Source organism: Thamnophis elegans, chromosome 2 (assembly GCF_009769535.1).
Source record: "Thamnophis elegans isolate rThaEle1 chromosome 2, rThaEle1.pri, whole genome shotgun sequence".
Taxonomy (NCBI): domain Eukaryota; kingdom Metazoa; phylum Chordata; class Lepidosauria; order Squamata; family Colubridae; genus Thamnophis; species Thamnophis elegans.
The window spans coordinates 142,165,302-142,188,832 of record NC_045542.1 but is presented as its reverse complement, the minus strand read 5'-3'; the positions used below and the strand labels follow the sequence as shown (position 1 = coordinate 142,188,832).

Genomic DNA, 23,531 nt, shown 5'->3' with positions numbered 1-23,531 from the left:
GTGTCTGCAGAAGGAAACGTTTCTGTGTTTGGGAGGGGGAAGGGTTCTTTGCAGCATTTTAATAAAGGTCTCATGGTTTCCCAAGAAACAGCAATCCTGCCTCTTCTCAACATCTTCATGAAAGTGCTTGTCCTCCTCAAGTTGTAAGGAAGCTGCTTGTAGTCTGAGACATTGATTGAATGGAAGATAACAAAGGGGGAGAAATTTCTCAAGGAGAAACTTTTTTACTGTTTGGCTGCAAATTCAGGTATAAAGCAAGGTATTAGAATTTATTTGCAAGAGGCTTCCAGTTGTACTTCTGGCGCCTTTGGAAGTGAGGAGCGCGATCTCCGCGGCCCCATTCCAAGCTCTTCTGGTTGGAGGATGTAATTGGAGCCACTGCCACCTTGGAGGGATGGTGAAGTAAAGGGGGATCACCTTGCAGGTTGAGGAGAGCCACATCTCTCCTCCCTGACTTGGAAAGCCCCCTCATCTGAAGACAAGGAGCAGCGGCAGCAAAAATGGCTGCCATGAAGTTGGGCACAGTCAGAAAACCTAAGATAGTTCAGGAGCAAAGAGATGAGTGAACAGAGATTGTGTTGCTGGGTGAGATGATTCTTTTTTTCTTTATAAACTATCCCAAAAATAAAAAAAAATACAAGAGAAGGGACTCTAAAAATATAACTGTTTAAAATGGTGGAAGAAAATATTTTGAAAGAGATTTATGCTGAAAAGTAAGTTGAGAGCATCATCTAGTGATGAAAGAAAAAGTGACTCCCAGACTCCTGGAAATTTACAGAGGAGCAAATACTTGATATTTGGTGGCTGTGATTTTTAGCTGTTTATTGTTTTATGCTCACTAGAGGCAGAAATAAGAACAAAATTTTATAAAAGAGACATTGGGAAACTATAACAAAAGATTAAAACACAGAGTACATTTAAAGAACTTGGAAAACACCTTGGACTATCAGAACATTGACTAAATGCTAGAATGGGTTTATTTAAACAATTGACCCTGTTTTGAAAGAATTGGAGATTGAGTGAAATAAATATCTGCTGGAAAAAAGGCAGTGTGGAAGTTGGAGAGGAGAGTGCCACTTAACAACCATACGTTTAGGGTTTTGGAACCTCTGAAGTTGATTGAGGATTGTTTATTCTACTTGTATTGTTATTATGACTGGAGTTGAAGGAACAGCTGTGGAAATGAGAGGATTTCTCAATGAGTTGACTTTGTTGTTTCTTAGTCGATGGTATGGATCAGAAAATGGAAAACACTTTGTATGAAACATGGAACAAGGACCAAACTGCCCACAAACTGGTCAAAGCAACAGTAAGAATGGATGAAATGGACTATTTAAGCTAGCAAATGGAACATGAACAGGGAAAAAATATGGATCAGAAAAATCAGCAAATAAAGCAACAGCTCAACGAAGAGGAACAACAGATAAATGATAAGCAAAAGGAGCGGAAATAACAGAGGTATTGGTCACATCAACAAATGAATCAAGGACTTGAGCCAAAATAGGATTGACAAATCAGCTGACAAAGGAAGAAAGACTGAAGAAAATAAAACAGATAAATCAACAATTGGAGAGACAGGAAGATGCTTTTGATAAGGAGATTGGGATATGGGCAGATAACTAGGAGAATTGGCAACGCAAGATTGTACTGGGAAGAAAGTTTAGATTAAACAAAGAACACATACATAAAGATAGAGACAAAGATGAAGAGTGTGGGAGGCAAATTTAAAAATGCGATAAAAATTGAAGCACTAAAGAAGAGAAGAGATGATGGATTAAAAATTGCCCTTTAAACATTAAAGAAGCCTGAGTGTAAGCTAAGGAGACGGAGATAACATTAGATAGGGGAAATATTAAAACATAAATTGTTTATAGAATGAATAAAACAATAGAAAGATTAGAAATTTACAGATGTTAGGCATTTTTCTTTTTTATGTATGTTTCAATAATATGATGAAGATTATATAAATTTGATAAATATGATAGAGACTATTAACAACGTTAACGTGAATTGGATTAAAATGAATGATAGTCAAACTTTTTTATATACGTATAATAGAGAAATGTCTAGACTGAACAAGGAAGATAGAGATGAAGATAGAGATAAAGATGAGGAGTTAGGCATTTCTTGTTTATGTATGTTTTAAAAATAAAATGAGGGTTACTAAAATTTGATAAATGGGATAGAAATTGCTAATACTTTTATTGTGAACTGGACTAATATGAATGATACTCAGAACTAATTCTGTTCACACACAATACAGATGTATATTTAAAAAATAATAATAAAACATATATTTTTAAAAAAGAATTTATTTGCAAGCCAAAAGTGCCTTGACTAAAAACGTTTTTTTTTAATTGTAATTGCCATTGTGAATATTTAGACAGTTTTCAGCATCCTTGCAAAAATCTAACTCAGAGTTAGGGAAAAAAATAAGCATCCAGAAGGATTATTTGAAAAGTGTGTAATTAGCATAACTACAATTGTAATAATAATAATTGGAAACAATTAGCAGTTATTTAAAATACTGGTCTTAGAAGATTTTCTAAAAAGAAGCTGTTTCAACTTAAAATCTTGCTCAGGAACACAAAAATAAGCCAACCCCAAAAAGAAGGAAAAATGGAAGGACACTGTCTATGTACATCAGCTTGACTTTCTGAAGGAAAGGGAGCATACAAATCTAATAAATTAATTTCCTCTTACTTGAACTGGAGTTTCAACCATTCTTTCAGTTCCACCATCAGGAAGGGTCAACGTCCTTCTATTCTTCCCTATGAGGGAGACAAAATTTACACTGCATAATTCATAACGTAGAAGTTCTATAGAAGAGAAGGCATAGAGAAGATGAAACAGCTGATATCTTTCTGGGGAGTGGGAGAACCTCGTATTACCTCTGGTCGTGTCCATATTTGGATCCTCCTGAGAGATTCTCTTGAAAAACATTTCCGGAGATGAATTTGATGGATGCCTCCTTCCCTCAGGATCTCTGATCTCTACCATGAAGGACTTGAAAAAGCAGGCAGGAAACAAGAAGAAAAATGAATGGATAATAAACATCAAAAAGTGGATTCTTCTTCTGTGAAAACCCCTCCAAAGCCCCTGAAGGCTATCAATGACATTGGGAATTAGGAAAGGAACAACTATCAAAAATAAAAGAACAAGGTCCTACAAGAATTAGAAGTACAGTATCTCCATGTATAATGAATGCCAAAGAACTCTGGTAGGCGTGAGTTAAGAATTCAAACACACTGTTAGATTTAGACTTAGACTAAATTTAAACTTAAATTTGGATTTAATGAATTCTGAGCTCCCAAATGAAGATCTCTCACCTGCCAGTCAATCCTCTCCTTCTGCTCCACCACCTGGCTCAGGAGATAACCTTCCACCAGGGCCACTGCCTGGGAGCTGGTCTCTGCTCCACACTCTCGTACCCAGCTCTCAATGTGCAGAGGCAGAAGTGCCAAGAACTGTTCCAAAACAACCAGGTCCAGTATCTGCGCTTTTGTGTAATTTTCTGACCTCAACCATCGACTACAAAAGGAATGGAGTTGGCTGCATAGTCCTCGCGGCCCTTCATCCTCCTGGTGCTGAAAGCTCCTGAACTTCCATAGCTGAACTTCTGAAAGGGTGGCTGTCTCCTCCAAGATCTTCTGACCAGTTCTTGCCCAGATCTCTTCATAGCTCCCAGGTTGGACACCCAAAGGGCCTTTTCCAATTTTCTCACTCACCAAAGATTGGCTTTTCATTCTTTCTCTTCAAACACCTTTCTATTCATAGTACCATTGCTGTAGCTACAGGTCAGGGAAGACTTTCAGCCACCTCTGTCCAATTTTTTGCCTCCCAGAGAGGTAGTACAAGTAGTTTCCAATTCCTATATGTGAGATTAAAAGAATGTGGTGGATTAAGAACATTCCAATGGAAAGATATATTTTTCCAAGCTAGTACAGGATTGCAGAGGCATTGAGCAGTTCACCCTTGTGCAGTTATATGTGTTTGTACAAAAACTGAGATTGATTTCCATCAAGGACTTGGAACACTGAATAAATGCATGTTGGATCAGTGTTTCAATTTCTTTTCTTCTCACAAAGTTAGGCTTGCTTTATAAAAAAAAATAGATCTGCATTTACCTACAAAGGTTTTACCCAACATGCCAAACTCTAAACCAGGAAAGTTCCCTTTTAAAAAAAAATGAACCTGCTTTGGATGTTCCCTTTCTTCAGGGTTTGCTTTTGGAGAGCCAAATCACATAATTGCACGGAGGTAGGTTCAGAAAAATACCCAAACACAAACAGGCTAAGCAACTCTTTACAGGAGACACCCGGGGTTATTGATGTGCTGGTTCACTCACCCTCCCAAGAGAAATTGAACTCCCGGGGATCCAACCCTGTTTTAGTCTCCTGCAGCATTTAAGGAGAAGGCGGGCACAATCTCCTGCAGTTCCTCCCTTGCAACCATCTTCTTATTCTCTGTTCCAGATTTGCCCTCCAAGCTCTCCCCTTCTCCGACCTCGGAGCTTCCTCCAGGCTATGGGGGGTGGAGGATTCCCCCGGGACCCTCCCTCCTCTCTGGGGATTTGTTCCTGGGGCAACGCGGCTCGCCCTGAGCACCGCTTCCCTCTGCCTGCCACCTGCGTGGAGAGGGGCGGCAGAGGAACATGGGATCCAGGGCTCTCCCACCCCCAGGACTCCGAAGACGGAACCTGCATGGGGACTTGGCTTCTCTCCCTTCCTTCTCTAGCACCAGGAACCCCCTGTCCCCCCCCTCCCCTTTTGCACGCGGAGACACACTCACACATAGCCACTTACTCTGCCCACCTGTAGTTCTCCCCCCTTTAAGACTTTCCGGCACCCATTCAAACCTCCTGCGAAGCTCAAAGGGTTAAATAGAGACGTCAGATCCAGTGACGTCACTTCCCTCCAATTCTCTTATGGTAAATCCCCTCTGGCGTCCGCCCTCCAGTGGCCGAATGGGGAATCGCATGGCGTCCGGTTCTCTTTTTAGAGGGACACACCTGGTGGATTCCTGTGTGCATAGAAGGTGCTTATGCAAAGGGTGGAAACGGTGCTTTTCCATCAGGGCCCAGAAAGGAGGAGGTTGTTTTCCTCCCGATCAATAACCTTTCTTTATCCAATTGCTTCTGATAGAGTTACACCCATGTGTCCCCTTTCACTTTTAAGAAGGGTTCCTGTAGAAAGCTACATCCTTTTATACAGGGAGTGAAGGCACCCAGAAGAAATAGGATTCAGCCTTATTCTTACTCAAGAGATTCAAAATATAGAATACCCAGTAACATTGTTGGAAGGGATATTTCATGTTGTGTAGCCCAATTCCCTGCTCCAGCAGGAAACCCCACACCATCGCAGACTAATGCCTGTCCAATGTCTTTTTGAAAAGCTTCAATGATAGAACACCAAAAACATCTGGAGTCCAGCTGTTCCTTTAGTTAATTGTTCTGTCAGGAAAGTTCTCTATGACAACCCCTCATGTATTGGAAGGCTCCTCTTACGTCAACCCTTGTTCTCTCTGTTTAGAACCCAGCTCCTGCAACTGTTCATGCTTTAATCTCCTAATCATCTTTGTTGTTGTTCTTTGGGATATTTCTAGAGTTCCGGCTATTGAGCCAGATATCTCCTTTTCCATAGAAGTACTTTTATTATTTCCCTGCCTGTTTAAAAGCTGAACTGCATAATTTTCGATAGGTGCCTGTGTTCAAATCTTTGATGATCCTTCTGGACCTTGAGCCTATCTTCTAAATCTAAAGCATTGGCTATTCACTCTAGCTTGGTTGTTTTTGGGAAAAGGAGGCACACAAAGGCTTCAGTAACAACAACTCTTTATTGCAAGTCAAGTAAACATCCGGAGTGAGAATGGTCTGGCAGCATCTGCCTGTATTGATCTTTGTCCTCCCACAGGTGAAGAGGAGGGAGTTGTTGTGGCGGAGCCAATGGTTGCTATTTTTTTACTCATCTTCCAGTTTTTTTTCTTTTGTGTGTTTTAATCCAACTAATGTAAAATGAAATTGTGGTCCCACGTAGCCATGGGGAGGCCAAAAAACAAGAAATAAAACACTAAATAGGGGGTGGGGGCAGCAGAAGAATCACAAAGAGAAAAGAGAAAAGGATACAATAATATAAAAAGCCAAAAAGGGTAAAAATCTTTGGTCTCTTGTATGCCCTTTTCCAATTGGTTCTAATTAAAAAGGGGGGAAAATAAAAAGTAAAAAATAAAAAATATAAAGGGGAACAAAACAAAAAAATAAGGGAGAGCAATTCCCAAATCAAAATATAAAAATATGAAAATACAAAAGTTATAAATAGAAGGGAAAAAAGAGAAAAAAAAGAAGTAGAATATTTAAGTGTTCCTTTGGTGCAGTCCACTTAAAACAAGCTCACAAAGTGCCTCAATATAAAGTAAAATTTAAAAAGTAAAAGGAAGACGGAAAGGAGTCCTAGCTTCCATAACAGAGTAAGATTAACACCGCCACCAAAGAAAAAGAAAAAGGAATTCAAAGCTTTTGTAGTGTGAAAGCCTTTTCAGGGTCACTCTGAGCTTTCCCTTAAAGTTTTTATTTATACTTTCAAAGTGGGTTTCCAGGCATTGAAAGTTTGCCAAGGGACACCTGTATAAACAACTCTGTTCCTCTCACTATCAAGCCTTAGAAAGATAACCTTAAGAAAAACAGCTTCTCTCCAGACATTCATGCAAAAAATAAAAACATTGTTTCATTGTGGCAGTGATATTTGTTTCTCACTCAGTCTTTGTCTCTTACACTCTGCCTTTTACTTAAAAAAAATAAAATAAAATGGAAAGCCAAGAAAAGAAAATATATTAACTCATTAAGCAAAGGTAAAAAGAGAGAAACTTTTAAATAGTTCAAACGTAGTTGTGTCAATTTTTCCAAAGAATCCAATAAATAAAGTAAGAAAAAAAAGCGCAAAGAATCATTCCACTTTAAAACGTAAAATTGCAATGAAAGTCCAATCCGGCTTCCGGTAGTAAAAAGGGAAACCTTCAATTGACCATGCATTAGATCCACCACTTACTCTCTCATCAGTCTTTATTTTTAATAAAATCTCCAAATTTAGGGCGTTCTCTCTCCAATAGAAAAAAAGAATTTAAGGAAGAGGGCGTGGTGTTGCTGTGGAACGGTCAGATTTTCCTGGAGTCCCAGGATTGCCGCCCAATTCTGGTTGTTTAGATGGTCCATTTGGACCTAAACCGTCCTGTAGAGACAGGGATAGGTAGGGGTACATCCTGTCGATCCCAGAGACACCCACAATGTCTCTGGTGATCCGGGAAAAAGCCCCCCTTGCCAGCGACTAAGAGTCAGCCTCTCAGCTGCTGAAACTGCTGACCACCCCGAACCTAAGCGCTAAAGAGAAGCATGTCAATTTGGTGAGAGTTTTATTTTATTTTTCTTTGGAGAGAGAATATCCTAAAACTTGGGACATTCTACTTAAAGAAAAAGACTGATAAGAAAATAAGTGGCGGATGTAAGAAATAGTTAATTGAAGGTTTCCTTTTTTTCCCTTTTCAATGCCGGAAGCCTGACTGGACTCAAGAAGCTATTTGAAGCGATTTGATTTGGACTTGGACTAGCTCTTTGTACTTTTCTTCTTACTTATTCTGTTGGACTTTTTTTTTTTGAATTATTGTTCCAATTAAGTTGGAACTGACCTAGAATTTTTTCCCTTTTTATTAATCATTTCCATTTTTCTTAGAGAACGTTAAAGACAGAGTGTAACATTGTAACAAGGGTTGGGATTGAAACAAGTATCACTGCCACCTAGTGGTTTTGGAACAATGTTTTTATTTTTGCATGAATGTTTGGAGAGAAACTCTCCAAGGCTATTTAGTTAGATATGATAGTGAGAGGAATACAGCTGTTTCTTGGAAACTAACAGTAGCAGTGAAAATTATTCTGAAGTAATAAACTAAATCTTTCTTTTTAAAGGGGAAAGCTTAGAGTGACCTTGGAAAGGCTTTCACCCAATAAAGACTTTGAACTTTTCCTTTTTTTACTCCCTTTTGTGTTTACCTTACTTTGTTTTGGAAGTTGTGGTTCCATTCTGTCTACTTTTTCTGTTTTGATTTTTTTTTTTTAGTGTTTTAAGTGTGTTTGGACTAAAGAATTTTTTCCCCTTTTTTCCTTTTTTTTATCTTCTTCCCTTTCTTCTTTTCATAACTATTTACATAGGAGAGATCCAAGAATTTTTGTTTTTACTTCTTATCTTCTTTTTTCTTCCCTTCCTGATTTTTGATCTTCCATATTATTGCATATTTTTCCCTTTTCCTTTCCCCTTTTTTCCTCTTGTTCTTCCTCATCTTCCACTTTCTGCTTCCTCATGGTTAAAAATCAAACACGAAAAGGAAGATGAGTAGAAAAATAGCAACTGTTCACTCCGCAACAACAGCCCCTTCCTCTTCACCCGCAGGAGGGCAAAGATCAATATAGACAATGCTTCAACAGGAGAAGGAAAAGGACAAGGGTGTAACATTAGAGGCAATTATGCAAGGGATACAAAAACTGGAAGCCAGAGGAGAGAGTATTGAGAAGAGGATAGAGAATATAGAACAAAAGACAAGAAAAGCAAGAAAAAATTGAAACAATTCAACAATGGATGATGTAATATGAAGACAGACTACAAAAATTGAAGAAAAGGATGAAGAAAGAGAGAAGAAAATGGAGACTATTGATGGTAGATTGAACACAGTGGAAAAAGACAGCAGCGGAATACTGGGATGGGAAATGGATCAGTCAGAATTCTTTTTAAGATTCCAAAACATAGAAGAAAAAGGTGAGGATTTGGCCCAAATAATATCAGAATGACTGAAAGATGTGTTAGAGATAGCCCAGGAGAAGATGATTGATGGCATAGATGAGGTGTTTCGAGTCTACACAAGATATGCAGTGAGAAATAGACTCCGAGGAAAGTCCATGTAAGATTTACCATAAAAATAATTAAATCACAAATTTTACAGAAAACAAGAGATAGAAAATTGGAATATAAGGGGGAGGAGGTTATAGTGCTAAAACAAATCCCAAAAAGAGTAAGAGAGACGAGAAGAACATATCAATTTCTGATTAAGAGTCTACTTAAGAAAGGTGTTAACCATAGATGGCTTATACCAGGTTTAATATTTACATGGCAAGGACAAGAAAGGAAGATACATCGATGCAGAACCTCTGGGATACAATGAAGGCTTATACTAGAGGTTTGATAATAGCTATACAAGAAAGGGAAACATAAAGAAAAGACAACTTCTTAAAGGTTTAGAGAATGATTACAAGGCCCTTGAAAAAGGGTTACAGAAGTCTCCACAAAAAAAGGATATTAAAATAAAAATGGATATAAATAAGCACAAAATGGATTTATTGGAAAAGGAGAAATTAGCACAAAAAATTAGAGGTGCTAAACAGAACTCTTTTGAAAATGCTAATAAACCAGGCAGATGGTTGGCGTACACATTGAAAAAAGAGAATAAAAAAAAATATTGCAATTAAAAAATAATCAAGGATAGATTTGCTACGGAATGGTAAAGAAGAAGAAAATTATACAAGATTAATATGTTAAGCTGTATGAACAAGAGAATTTAGATGAGGGAGGAGTTAAACAATATCTACAAGAAACCAATCTTCCCCAGATACCCAAAGAAATGGAAATGATATTAGAAAGTAGAATAACCATGACGGAATTAACTGAGGCACTTGAAAAACAAAATAATGCAAGACTCCAAACCCAGATGAGCTGCCTGCAGAATTCTAGAAGACTTTTCAAGATTTGTTGTCCATTCCACTACTGGAAGTTATAAATGAGGTAATGTCCGAAAGTAGGATACCCAAATCATGGTCAGAGGCATATATTACACTCCTACCCAAGAGGAGGTTGATTTATTACAAATTAAGAATTATAGACCCATCCCCTTGCTGAATTCAGACTATGTTATTTGCTTTGATACTAACTAAAAGACTTTAAAATATTTAAATGGGTTTATCCATCCCGATCAAAATGGGTTTCTTCCAAAAAGACAAATCAAAGATAATATGAGGATAATTTTAAATACATTGGAATATTATGAGGCACACCCTGAAAAACAAATGGCTTTGATCTTTTTAGATGCCCAGAAAGCATTTGACAATGTGAATTGGCGATTTATGTTCTTACAATTGGAACAGATGAATTTTGGCAAGAAATTTACACAAGCCATTCAAACCATATACCATAAACAAACAGCAAAGATGGAGAATTGACGGATTCCATTGAAATAAAGAAAGGTACAAGACAAGGCTGCCCACTATCACCTTTACTTTTTGTTTTAACACTAGAAGTATTAATTAGAAAGATCAGAGAAGAAAAAGAAATAAAAGAAATGAAAATAAAAAAGAATATAAACTACAAGCATTTGCAGATGATTTGGGTTTTATTCTCGAGGATCCACTTGAAACGGCACCCAAATTGATTGAGAGAGTAGAGGAATATGGGAATGTAACTGGTTTGAAAATAAATAAAGACAAAATGAAAATTTTGACAAAGAATATAACATCGAGGCAAAAGGAAGAATTGACAGAAGCATTGGGGATCCAAGTTACAAACAAGGTTAAATATTTAGGGATATGCTTAACTGCAAGATGTAGCACTCTTTTTTTAAATATTTTTTTTATTTTTAATTTAAAACAAAAACAATTCTTCTTTACATGCTGTAGAAAGTGTATCAGTTGGTTACAAAAAGACTTTCATGCATCTCTTCCACAATCAACAAACATAATTCATATTAACTCAAGCATTTTAACTCAAATATTTAAACATGTCACCATCATCATATCTCCATTTTCATTTGACAATAATTCTTTAAGCGTCCTTCATCATAAAATATACCAAAGTGGAACTGGCCTTTCAATTACTATTTCTAAAATCCTCCACTTAACACTAAATCCTTTAGTCCTATTCTAGCTAAACTTCCATAATATTTAATAACAAAAGTTTTCTAATCCTCCTTTCCAAATCACTGTTTAAAATTTCCTTATATTATACCCTTATCTATATATACGTTGTTATTCTTATCCCTCCTTTATTTGACTATAGCCTGTAGCATAACATTTTCCCCCTAATAATCAAAACTTTAACTGTATCTAAGTTGGTTCCCTTTTTTTTTATTAACTGAAGATGTAGCACTCTTAAAGAGAACAATTATCATAAACCTAAGCAACAGATTGAGTCTGATCTAATGAAATGGGAAAATTTATAATTATCAATGATAGGGAAAATTTCTACAATGAAAATGAACATTTTACCTAGAATTTTATATCTCTTCCAGACAATTCCAATTAGACTAGGGAAAAAATATTTTGATGAATTAAATAAAATAGTATTGAATTCATTTGGCAGTGGGAAAAAGCAAAAATAAAATTAAAGTCATTACAAGATGCTAGAACAAGAGGAGGCATGGGCCTACCCAATTGGGAACTATATCGCCAGGCAACTAGCTTGATGTGGGTTAAGGAGTGGATAACACTAAGGAATTCCAGACTACTGATTTTAGAAGGACATGACCTATTGTTGGGATGGCATGCTTTTTTATGGTATAAAGGTACTAAAACACAAGGTTATTTTAGAAGACATTACTTAAGGGAGGCTTTGTTATTAAATTGGGAGAAGATTAAAAAGCAATTTTACTTAAAAATTCCAGTCTGGCTATCAACTATTGAAGCTTTTCTTATCAAATAACATACAAAAAGGAACAAACGATTAGATATGGTGAAATTTTGAATGCAGAGGGTAAACTTAAATCTATACAAGAGCTGAAACAGGAAGGAATTGGAATGAATTGGTTTTCATATGTGCAAATACAATCTAGATATGATAAAGACTGTAAAATGGAAGGTTTTTATGATAAAATAACTTTATTATTATAATTATAATAAAATCTTGATAGGTACGGATGAAAAAGTAATTTAAAAACTATATGGACATTTACTGGAGGTTAAACTAAAAGAATAACAAGTTAAAGAATGTATGATAGCTTGGGGGGAAAATTTAGGACATGGGATTGAATTAGAGAAATGGCAGAAATTGTGGTCCCAAAATTATAAAATGACAATGTCAACAGATTATAAGGAAAATTTGTATAAGATGTTTTACAGGTGGCATCTACCCCCAAAGAGAATAGCAAGAATGTTCAAGAACAAATCCGAAAAGTGTTGGAAATGTCATCAGACACCGGGATCATACTACCACATGTGGTGGACTTTCCCAGAAGCTAAAAGGTATTGGACTAAAATCCACACGATTGGAGAAAATGACACAGAAATGCATAGACTTTAAACCAGAGACGTTTTCATTGGGTATTATAACAGATACATATAATAAAGACTTGAAATATTTGATTGTAAATATTTTAAAGGCAGCCAGAATTGTATTTGCAAAAAATTGGAAAAATGAGAAAATACCAACGCAGGAGGAAGTTATTTGAAAAACAATGGAATGTGCTGAAATGAGTAAATTGACATTTGAAATTAGAGGAGAAGATGAACATTTTTTTAAGATTTGGGACTTGTTTTATCAATGAATACAATTACCATAATTTTGAATTATAATAATAAAATGCGAAAGGAGATATTATAAAGACATATTACACTTATATAGATTGTATAGAGTTATAACAAAGTAATGGAGTATTGGTATATATATGAATTGAATATTTAGAACATCTTGTTTAAAATGAAAAAATAATTGTAGTTGAATATATGAGACACAATGAAAGGTATATTTATATACATTTGATAGATATTTTATTTTACATATAACTGAAAATAATGATACACCAATATACAATGTTGGTGATTTTTTTTCTTATATAAGGTAAGAAATATCAGAATAAGATAGATGATACCATTAAGATATGCTATTTAATAAATTTATAATGATGTAACAGATAGCATACATATGAATTTAACCTTTAGAATACATGTTTAAAAGGAAAACATGTTTAAAAGGAAGAAATTATAACAGAGCATTATATGAATATGTGATTTATAATGATAATCAATATACTAATGTATATTGGGTTGATAACTATTGATCTTATATGCAACCGAAAGCGGTGACGCACAAATGTTTGTGACCAAATGACATCCTAAATAGATATGTAACTGATGATATTTTTATGTATGTTTTTATTTGTTTTTTTAAAAAACTTTTACAAAAAAGAAAAAAAGAATTTAAAATTGTCACCAAACGACATGCCTCTCTCCTGCCCTTGTGTTATGGAGCTGTCTGCCATTTCAGCAGCCTAATGTCTGACACAAAGTCGCTGGAAAAAGGGCTTTTTCCTGGACTACCAGACAATTTGCGGGTGTCTCTGGGATCAGCAGGATATACCCCTACCTATCACCATCTCTATAGGATGGTTTAGCTCCAAATGGACCACCCAGCAACCTGGATTCAGCGGCGATCCCGGGAATCTGGAAAAGTCCGTTGTTTTACAGCAACATCAAGCCATTCCTTTCCTCGTGTGTGGATCATCTTATGGACAGTAAGAGCACTGCTTGTACGGAAGCCCTTTCTGCACTCCATGCATTTGTATGGCCTTTCCCCTGTGTGGATCCTCTTATGGATAGTAAGGGCACTGCTTGTACTGAAACCCTTTCCACATTCCAGACATTTAAATGGCCTTTCCCCTGTGTGGATCCTCTTATGGACAGTAAGGGTATTACTTGTACTGAAGCCCTTTCCACACTCCATGCATTTGAATGGATTCTCCCCTGTGTGGATCCTTTGATGGGATGTAAGATGATGGCTCTGACAAAAAGACTTTCCACACTCCATGCATTTGAATGCCTTCTCCTCTGTGTGGATCCTTTGATGGGAAGTAAGATGATGGATCTGACAAAAAGACTTTCCACACTCCATGCATTTAAATGGCTTCTCCCCTGTGTGGGTCCTTTTATGGATGGTAAGGGCGCTGCTCATTCTGAAGCCCTTTCCACACTCCATGCATTTAAATGGCTTCTCCCCTGTGTGGATCCTTTTATGGACGGTAAGGGCACTGCTTATTCTGAAGCCCTTTCCACACTCCATGCATTTATATGGTTTCTCCCCTGTGTGGCTCCGTTTATGGAAAATGAGGCCACTGGAGTAGCTGAAGCTCTTTCCACACTCCACGCATTTGTATGGTTTCTCTGCTGTGTGGAACTTTTGATGGGTTATAAGAAAATACTTTACCCTAAAGCTCTTTCCACACTCCATGCACGTAAAAGGCTTCTCCCCTGTGTGGATCCTTTGATGGCATTTAAGCAAATGGCTTTTTCTGAAGCTCTTTCCACACTCCATGCATTTAAATGGCTTTTCCCCTTTGTGGATCATTTTATGGACCTTAAAGACACTGGTTGTACTGAAGCCCTTTCCACAGGTCAGGCATTTAAATGGCCTTTCCCCTGTGTGGATCCTCTTATGGACAGTAAGGGAACTGCTTGTACTGAAGCCCTTTCCACACTCCATGCATTTGAATGGATTCTCCCCTGTGTGGATCCTTTGATGGTAAGTAAGATGATGGCTCTGACAAAAAGACTTTCCACACTCCAGGCATTTAAATGGCTTTTCCCCTGTGTGGATCCTCTTATGGACGGTAAGGGCACTGCTTGTATTGAAGCCCTTTCCACACTCCATGCATTTGAATAGATTCCCCCCAGTGTGGATCCTTTGATGGGAAGTAAGACTGTGTTTGTGACCAAAAGACTTTCCACACTCCATGCATTTGAAAGGCCTTTCCCCTGTGTGGATCTTCTTATGGATGGTAAGGGCACTGCTTGTACTGAAGCCCTTTCCACACTCCATGCATTTGAATGACCTTTCCCCTGTGTGGATCTTCTTATGGATGGTAAGGGCACTGCTTGTACTGAAGCCCTTTCCACACTCCATGCATTTGAATGGATTCTCCCCTGTGTGGATCCTTTGATGGGAAGTAAGATGATGGCTCTGACCAAAGGACTTTCCACACTCCATGCATTTAAATGGCTTCTCCCCTGTGTGGATCCTTTTATGATTAATGAGGCCACTTTGATGGCTAAAGCTCTTTCCACACTCCATGCATTTAAATGGACAACTGTAATTTTTTCCATTGTCTTTGCGTTTGTCTTTGGATGTGGAGGGATAGTGTTCATTTACCTCTAATGTGGCTTTGGATAGTTTTACACCTTTCCCCATATTTTTCTTCTGTATTTTTCCCCCTTCAAGAAGCTCCTGCATGTGAGCCTCAATGGAAGATGAGCTTAACTTATTCCAATTACTTGAGGGGTTTCTCTCCTGCCTGTGGAATTCTGTTTGAATTGCAGGTTTCTCCATTACGTCTCCATGCTTGAACCCATGAAATGATTCCCTTGACTCTTCATGGTCCTGCTCATTATCACCTTCAAGGAGAAAGGGAAATAAACAAGGTTAAAGGAAAAGACCAATCAGTCGGAAGCAATGTTCCCTCTAATTTTTTTTCAGTGTGAGCGGAAAAGTACAGTGTGTGAGCGGCACAGTTTCATGCCTGAGCACCTAAGAGAGCCACAGTTTGAACTGCTGTCGCGTCTGCTGGACATTTGCGCAACATTCCAAGCGTCAAGCGCCAATTGCGAGCGAGGTTTGAACCCGATGAATGCCAGGCATGAAAAGTGCCACTCAAACACTATACTTTTCCGCTCACCCTGAAAAAAAAAAAAGGCTCTCTGCTCAGCTTTTACATTGTTAGATTGGCTAGAGAGAGACATGGCACCAACAGGGTCCTGGGTCCTGGCATTTTGCAGGCAACCTGTCCTCTCACATTCTTTGGAATGCAACCCATCACGTGTGAATTAGATTTTGCCAATTATCCTATTAAAAGATAATCCTATTATTCTAAAATACGACTAACTCAATATTAAAAACTGTAAATATTTGATGCTGATAAATAATAGCAGTAATTGTTATTTAGTATGAGTAAAATCAGTATTGATATATCAATATAATATCTATCAAAATTGACAATAAACACTAAAATAACAATACAAATATATAATGTGAAATATAAATGTAATAAATATAATATATAAATGCAACATAAATGTAATAAAATAATTTATCATGAAACTCTCCCCCTTTAAAGTAGTAAGATCAATTAAATAGTCTAGCAAGTTTGGACAATATGCTATATGTTATGTTACTTAAGAATATATATACCTCAGAGTCAGATACAACATCCACATCATTTCCAACTGAGTCAATAAAATCATACACCATGCCAAAACTATTTTAAATAAAGATATGAAATTAATCAAGTATTGCATTTATTTTTCAAAATGAATGTAGAATTTTTTTTATTATTTAAGTTTTGTACCCTATCTTTTGTAACGTTAACTTTAAAAAGATGTTACATCAGACTACAATACAAGTAATTAAATGAAGACCTAAAATAAGTGTTTTGGCATATTGAGCTTTTTATATTTCTTTCTAATATTTCTTCCTTAGTTGAGAACTTCCTCCTCAGCTTACTTACGCATTAACTGTTTGTTGCTTTTATGGTTTATTCATTCACTGCTCCATCTTCAGTTTTTTTCACAGGGGGAGGGCTTCCTTCCTTCCTTCTCTCTCTCTCTCTCTCTCTCTCACACACACACACGTTCTTTGGGGGGGGGTTGAATTACTCCGCCTCACTGCGCAAAGTCGGCTCAGCATGTGTTCGGCCCCCACTTACGCCGAATCAAATCCGCGGCCGGCGGGACCAAGGCAGGGGTTGCATTTCAAAGCCGCCAGTCCTCTTGCTTCTTCTCCTTCACCAGCAAAGCTCCCGCTGGCTTCCCCGCCCGTGGCAGTGGCGTCTCTCCCTCCACGCGGAGCACCTGAGCTGGCTCCCGCGTTATCCCTCCCCCTTCCTCCTCTGCCGTGCTTTTGAGGCCGCGGGAGCTAGTAGGAAAGCGGCGGAGGGCTCGGCCGCTTTCCTACTAGCTCCCGCGGCCTCAAAAGCACGGCAGAGGAGGAAGGGGGAGGGATAACGCGGGAGCCAGCTCAGGGGCTCCGCGTGGAGGGAGAGAGGCCAAAGCCATGGGCCGGGAAGCCAGCGGGAGCTTTGCTGGTGAAGGAGAAGAAGCAAGAGGACTGGCGGCTCATCAAAACAAGTCTGGGGAGGTCCTTTGCGGGCGGCCAGTTCTAGCCGCCTGCAAAGGACTTCCCCACGTTTGCTTTGGTAGAAATCTCTGCGCGGCAGTTAGAAACTTCTGCGCGGGGATTTCTTTCCATGTGCGCGGCCGCGCACGCGCGCACCTTAGAGGGAACAGTGGTCGGAAGTCCTCATTATTGCCTTCTGAAACTTTTCAGGCTCTAAAATATAGCATGTTTGATTGCTTACAATGATATAAATGATAATTCCCACATTAATGAAGCCTAAAAGATTTAAGAATAGCAGACATTCTTTTTCTTTATTATTATCCATAGATATTCATATCCCAACAAGGGTCAGCTCTAACTTAATGAAAAATCAGAGGGAGCATCCAAAGTTGTATTGGGAGAAAACCTAACATTTATTGGAAAGTTACCAATTCAGTTGTGGGATTTAAATTTTTTTACTAGCAGTTCTCTGGGCGTGGTTTGGTGGGCATGGCCTGGTGGGTGTGGCAGGGGAAGGTTGCTGTAAAATCGCCTATTCCCAACCCACTCCAGGGGAAGGTTAACGCAAACTCCCCATTCCCTTGTGATCAGCTGGGACTTGGGAGGCAGAGAATAAATGGGGACTGGGTCAGCCAGAGGTGCTATTTACCGGTTTCCCAAACTACTCAAAATGTCCACTACTAGTTTTCCAGAAATGGGCGGAACCTGTGAATACCACCTGTGCGTCTACTCCAACAGAGACCTACAAGAACTAAATCCCCCTTTGAAACTCATTTTCAATCTCCTCTTTTTCTTCTTACAAAAACCATGTTTCACTTACATTTTGTTTTTTATTTGCCAAAAATCACGATTGAAGGGGGAAGATACTAGTGTTCTTCTATTAAGCTTAAGCTGCATGTTTGCAAAGGGAAACTGTCACCATTTCGCCCCTAATTCTAAGGCGCAGGATAGAAATCAAACAGAAGTAGTTAACTCACTTACTTGAACGACAAGGCCTCATAGCAATAGCACTTAGACTTATATATCGCTTTACAGCCCTCTCTAAGCCGTTTTCAGAGTCAGCATATTGCCCCCCAAAATCTGGGTCCTCATTTTACTGACCACAGAAGGATGGAAGGCTGAGTCAACCTTGAGCCTGGTGGGATTCTTACTGCCAAATTGCAGGCAGCCGGCAGGCAGCAGAAGTAGCCTGCAGTGCTGCATTCTAACCACGCCATCACGGCTTCACAGAACTGATATGGAATTATATGGGCAAAAAAAGCTGAGATGTGCAATGGAATTTAACTTTACATCAAGACAAGGAATGACTTTGCCACTGATGTCTTTACTTAGAAATAGAAAATACATCAAACGTGAAATGGCAAAGGATGCATCTAAAGAGAACATCACAGATCTATTTCCTTCCTAGGACCAGGAGAACGACGTATTTCTACCTGCTTCCTCTCCAGAGATGACATCAATTTGAGATTTTTTAAATGAGAAACAGTCAGAGGTATCCAACTACAAAAAGTCTTCCTGAAGTCTCTGACTGCAGAGTAGGAAATACCCTTACCAAGAGAGGCCACGTTCCTGTAATTTTCCATCATGACTTCCCAATGCAGAGCTTTTTGGTCAGGATCCAGCTGAGACCATTCCTCCTCGGAGAAATACACAGCCACCTCCTCGAAGGAGACAAGGCCCTCCTGATGAGGAAAGACAGTACACAGAAAGCCCAGGAGCAATTGTTAAAAAAAAGGTCCTATCACTTATAAATTCCCAAAGCAAAGCTATGCACTAAGGTAAATGGCTCTCCTAGGTAGCATTCCGGGGTTTATGTGAGAAAACAGACAGAGAAAAGGTTTGGATTGAAGAAATATTTTGGGTAGTGTTATGCCACAACATATACGTTTATACTGTTGTTGCTCTCTTGCCCCATCTAGTGGCCGGACAGACAAACACACTCCAAGTATATTATTTTGGAGCCTACTCCACTCATTTGCCAATCAGCCTGCCCTCTCAAACCAAGTGAATGATGGGAAGCCAGACTCCTTAAGGTCTTGCAAAAAAATAAAATCGAACCACAACTGATGACCTCTTTCTACTGGTCTACAATAGAAAGCGTCCTCACTGAATGCATTACGGTGTGGTATCCTAGCTTGACAGACTTTACAGAGGTTGGTGAGCACAGCAGAAAACATCGTGGGCTAGCCGACATTGCTAGGGCTCCCTGCTTTAGGGGAGCGAAGAAAATCCTCAGGGAGGACTCACACCCTTCTTTCCTCTCCTACCATTGAGTAGGAGATATAGAAGCATAAGCAGACGCACAAACAGGCTGAAGAACAGTTTTTATCTGTGGGCTGTCTGACTCCTGAATGAAAAATAACATTACAACAACAGTATGGGAAAAAGTGAAAGGAAAACACTACTTGGAAATACCAATGTGGCTTTCAACAATGAAAGGTTTGACACATCCGAATATTAGTAATATGAGAAACATTATTAGATACAAAGGTATTTTATCAGAAAGGGGAGAACTAAAACAGAAAAAAGAACTAGAAGAAACAAGGGATTGATATAGGGTACATACACAAATGCAAATAAAATCAAGATATGAAAATGGTTTTAACTTGGGAAACTCAGAATTGGATAAGATACTTATGGGAACACATGAAAAAATGATTAAGAAACTAACCTAACTCGGATCCTAAGCCTGCGGCCTCAGAAACTGGGGATTCTGAGGATCCTCTTTTCCTAGAACACACCGTTGAGAAGGAGGTGGTTCCTTCACCTAGAATTTTTATGAACGTGGTGCAGAGGCAATGGGCCTCTCCTGGCACTGGTCCTCTTCCTAATTCTCTTGATAAGCCCCTGTATAATGTAGGGCCTTAGTTAAGGCTCTCGACCTTTCGGCCATTGACCTGCCTGTGGTAGCTCTGGCTTCTCCTAATGCAGCTGCCAGTGCTCCTGAGGATTTGCTTAAGCCCGAGGACAAGCGTTTAGAACAAACGCTTGTCAAAGGTCACCAGACCTCTGCCTGGGCTATTAGGGCTTCCACTTTTTCCTCATTTTTTAGCAGGTCTGCTCTTCTTTGGCTAAACCAACTTCAGAGCAGGTGGGGGAGGGTGGGGAAGAAGAAAAGAGAAAGGAGAGGAGGAAGGAAGGAGGTAGAGAAGAAGGGAGGTTGGGAGGAAAGGAGACGGAAGAAGAAGTAGGGTTGTTGTAAAATAAGATGGATAGATGGGGTGGAAGGAAAGCGGCCCTGATTGCATTTTTAAACTTTTAAACGAATTGTGATAAATGTTAAAAGATAACACATAAATATTAACAGTACTTATGAGAATGTATACTTGTGAATACAAGAAATAAAAATATAACTAAGAAATAAATTTCCTCTTACTTGAAGTGGAGTTTCAACCATTCTTTGAGTTCCACCATCAGGAAGGGTCAACTTCCCTCTATTCTTCCCTACGAGACAGAATTTATACTGCATAATTCATAACGTGGGAGTTCTATATAGAAGAGAAGGCATAGAGAAGATGAAACAGCTGAGATCCCTCTGGGGAATGGGAGAGCTTTAGATTACCTCCGGTCGTGTCCGTATTTGGAACCTCCTGAGAGATTTCCGGAGATGAACTTGAAGGATGTCTCCTTCCCTCAGGATCTCTGATCTCCACCATGAAGGACTTGAAAAAGTAGGCAGGAAACAACAAGAAGTATAAATGGACAATACACATCAAAAAGTGGATTCTTCTTCTGTGAACACCCCACCAAAGCCCCGGAGGTCTATCAGTGAGGTTGGAAATTAGGAAAGGAACGACTATCACAAATAAAGGAACAAGGTCCTACAAGAATTAAAAGTATATCCACGTATAATGAATGCCAAAGAATTCTAATAGGTGTGAATTAAGAATTCAAACCCACTGTTAAATTTAGTGCATTAGATTAGAAGGTCTCTCACCTGCCAGTCAATCCTCTCCTTCTGCTCCACCACCTGGCTCAGGAGATAACCTTCCACCAGGGCCACCGCCTGGGAGCTGGTCTCTGCTCCACACTCTCGTACCCAGCTCTCAATGTTCAGGGGCAGAAGTGCCAAGAACTGTTCCAAAACAACCAGGTCCAGCATCTGTGCTTTTGTGTGCTTTTCTGGTCTCAACCATTGACTACAAAAGGAATGGAGTCGGCTGCATAGTCCTCGGGGACCTTCATTCTCTTTGTATTGGAAGCCCCTGAACTTCCAGGGCTGAACTTCTGAAAGGCTGGTTGCCTCCTCCAGTATCTTCTGCCCAGTTCTTGCCCAGATCTCCCCATCGCTCCCAGGCTGAATACCAAGAGGGTCTTTTCCAATTCCTTCACTTCCTAAAGATTGGCTTTTCATTCTTTGTCTTGTAGTGCAATGCCAAATGGGTCTAGGGAATCTTATGAATCTCCAAACACCTTTGTTTTCATAGTACCATTCATGTAACAATAGTCAGGCAAGTCTTTCAGCCTTCATGGTCCATTTGTTTGCCTCCAAATGAGTCAGTATAAATGGTGCCCAATTTTTTTGCCTCCCAGAGATGCGCTACAAATGGTTTCCAATTTCTGTATATGAGATTAAACACAAAATGGTGGATTTTACCCCTGAAGAACAATTGATGGAAAGATATATTTTTCCGAGCTAGTACAGGATTGTACACATTGAACAGTTAACCCTTGTGCAAGAATGTGCGTAAATAAATTTTGGATCATTATTTTAATTTCTTTTTTTCTCACAAAGTAGAGCTTGCTTTATAAAAACCTAGATCTGCATTTACCTACAAAGAAGGTTTTACCCAGGTTTTACCCAACACGCCAAACTCTAATAGGTGAACAAACTACGAAAGTTCACTTTTAAAAAAATGAAATTCAAAAACGTGATCTGCTTTTGATGTTTTCTTTTGAACTCCCGGGGATTCAACCCTATTTTAGTCTCCTGCAGCACATAAGCAGAAGGCGGGCACAATTTCTTTCAGTTCCTCCCTTGCAACCATCTTCTTATTCTCTGTTCCAGATTTGCCCTCCAGGCTCTCCCCATCTCCGACCTCGGAGCTTCCTCCAGGCTATGGAGGGGCGGAGGATTCCCCCGGGACCCTCCCTCCTCTCTGGGGATTTGTTCCTGGGGCGACGCGGCTCGTCCTGAGCACCGATTCCCTCTGCCTGCCACCTGCGTGGAGAGGGGCGGCAGGGGAACATGGGATCCCGAGCTCTCCCACCCCCAGGACTCCGAAGATGGAACCTGCATGGGGACTTGGCTTCTCTCCCTTCCTTCTCTAGCACCAGGAACTCCCTGTCCCCCCCTCCCCTTTTGCACGTGGAGACACACTCACACATAGCCACTTACTCTGCCCACCTGTAGTTCTCCCCCCTTTAAGACTTTCCGGCACCCATTCCTACCTCCTGCGAAGCTCAAAGGGTTAAATAGAGTCGTCAGATCCAGTGAAGTCACTTCCCTCCCATTCTCCTATGGTAAATCACCTCTGGCGTCCGCCCTCCAGTGGCCGAATGGGGAATCGCACGGCGTCTATTCTCGTTTTAGTGGGACACACCTGTCGGGTTCCTGTGTGCGTGGAAGGGGCTTATGCAAAGGGTGGAAACGGTGCCTTTTCATCAGGGCCCAGAAAGGAGGAGGTTATTCCCCCCACATCCATAACCCTTCTTTATCCAATTGCTTCTGACAGAGTTACACCCATGTGCACCTTCTCACTTTTAAGAAGGGTTCCTGTAGAAAGCTACATTTTATTCAGGGAGTGAAGGCACCCAGAACAAATCGGATCCAGCCTTCTTCTTACTCAAGAGATTCAAAATATAGAATACCCAGTAACATAGTTGGAAGGGATATTTCATGTTGCGTAGCCCAATTCCCTGCTCCAGCAGGAAACCCCACACCATTGCAAACTAATGCCTGTCCAATGTCTTCTTGAAAAGCTGCAGTGATAGAGCACCCAAATCCTTTGGAGTCCAACTGTTCCACTAGTTAACTGTTCCGCCAGGAATTTTCTCTGTGACAGCCTGTCATGTATTAGAAGGCTCCTCTTATGTCATCCCTTGTTCTTCTCTCAGTTATGTTAGAACCCAGTTCCTGCAACTGTTCACACTTTAATCTCCTGATCATCTTTGTTGTTGTTCTTTGGGATATTTCTAGAGTTCTGGCTGTTGAGCCAGATATCTCCTCTTCCATAGAAGTACTTTTATTATTTCCCTGCCCGTTTAAAAGCTGAACTGCATAATTTTGGATAGGGCCCAGCGTTCAAATCTGTTGAGATCCTTCTGGACCTTGAGCCTATCTTCTAAAGCGTTGGCTATTCACTCTACCTTGGTGTTGTCCCCAAATTTGTTGAGTTTTCTTCTATTCCCCCATCTACATTGTTAATTAAGATTTTGGAGAGAACTGCATCTCAGGCAGAACCCTAG

The 23,531-nt window shown here is 39.5% G+C and overlaps 2 protein-coding genes across 3 annotated transcripts in view; both read right to left on the bottom strand.

The window, feature by feature from the left end:
* Nucleotides 1-4,879, bottom strand: part of LOC116524021 — a 29,230-nt gene extending 24,351 nt beyond the window's left edge. The window contains 4 exon segments of the mRNA XM_032239118.1: nucleotides 2,704-2,771; nucleotides 2,892-3,006; nucleotides 3,330-3,871; nucleotides 4,806-4,879. Coding sequence (XP_032095009.1) covers nucleotides 2,704-2,771; nucleotides 2,892-3,006; nucleotides 3,330-3,746 — 600 coding nt within the window. The 5' untranslated portion in view covers nucleotides 3,747-3,871; nucleotides 4,806-4,879.
* A 7,691-nt stretch (nucleotides 4,880-12,570) lies between these two features.
* On the bottom strand, nucleotides 12,571-22,783 carry LOC116502679 (zinc finger protein 420-like). 2 transcript variants are annotated; one of them, XM_032208575.1, is made up of 7 exons: nucleotides 22,462-22,783; nucleotides 21,061-21,683; nucleotides 20,686-20,785; nucleotides 20,500-20,567; nucleotides 18,676-18,805; nucleotides 14,848-15,406; nucleotides 12,571-14,763 (listed from the first exon to the last, which is right to left on the bottom strand). In XM_032208575.1, exons 2-7 carry the CDS (start codon nucleotides 21,475-21,477, stop codon nucleotides 13,443-13,445), a joined length of 2,595 nt encoding a protein of 864 aa, XP_032064466.1. In that variant the 5' UTR covers nucleotides 21,478-21,683; nucleotides 22,462-22,783; the 3' UTR covers nucleotides 12,571-13,442. The 2 variants fall into 2 exon arrangements, with proteins under 2 accessions (XP_032064466.1, XP_032064465.1); XM_032208574.1 differs by having other exon boundaries at nucleotides 12,571-15,406.
* Nucleotides 22,784-23,531: the final 748 nt, after the last annotated feature.

Excerpts from the sequence above, each read along its gene's own strand:
- LOC116502679 (XM_032208574.1), bottom strand. The coding sequence starts at position 21,477 with ATGAAAAGCCAATCTTTAGGAAGTGAAGGAATTGGAAAAGACCCTCTT. Across the intron at positions 20,786-21,060 it reads AGGAGAGGATTGACTGGCAG|TCCTTCATGGTGGAGATCAG; the intron begins GTGAGAGACCTT and ends TACTTTTTCAAG. Across the intron at positions 20,568-20,685 it reads AAATACGGACACGACCGGAG|GGAAGAATAGAGGGAAGTTG; the intron begins GTAATCTAAAGC and ends TCTGTCTCGTAG.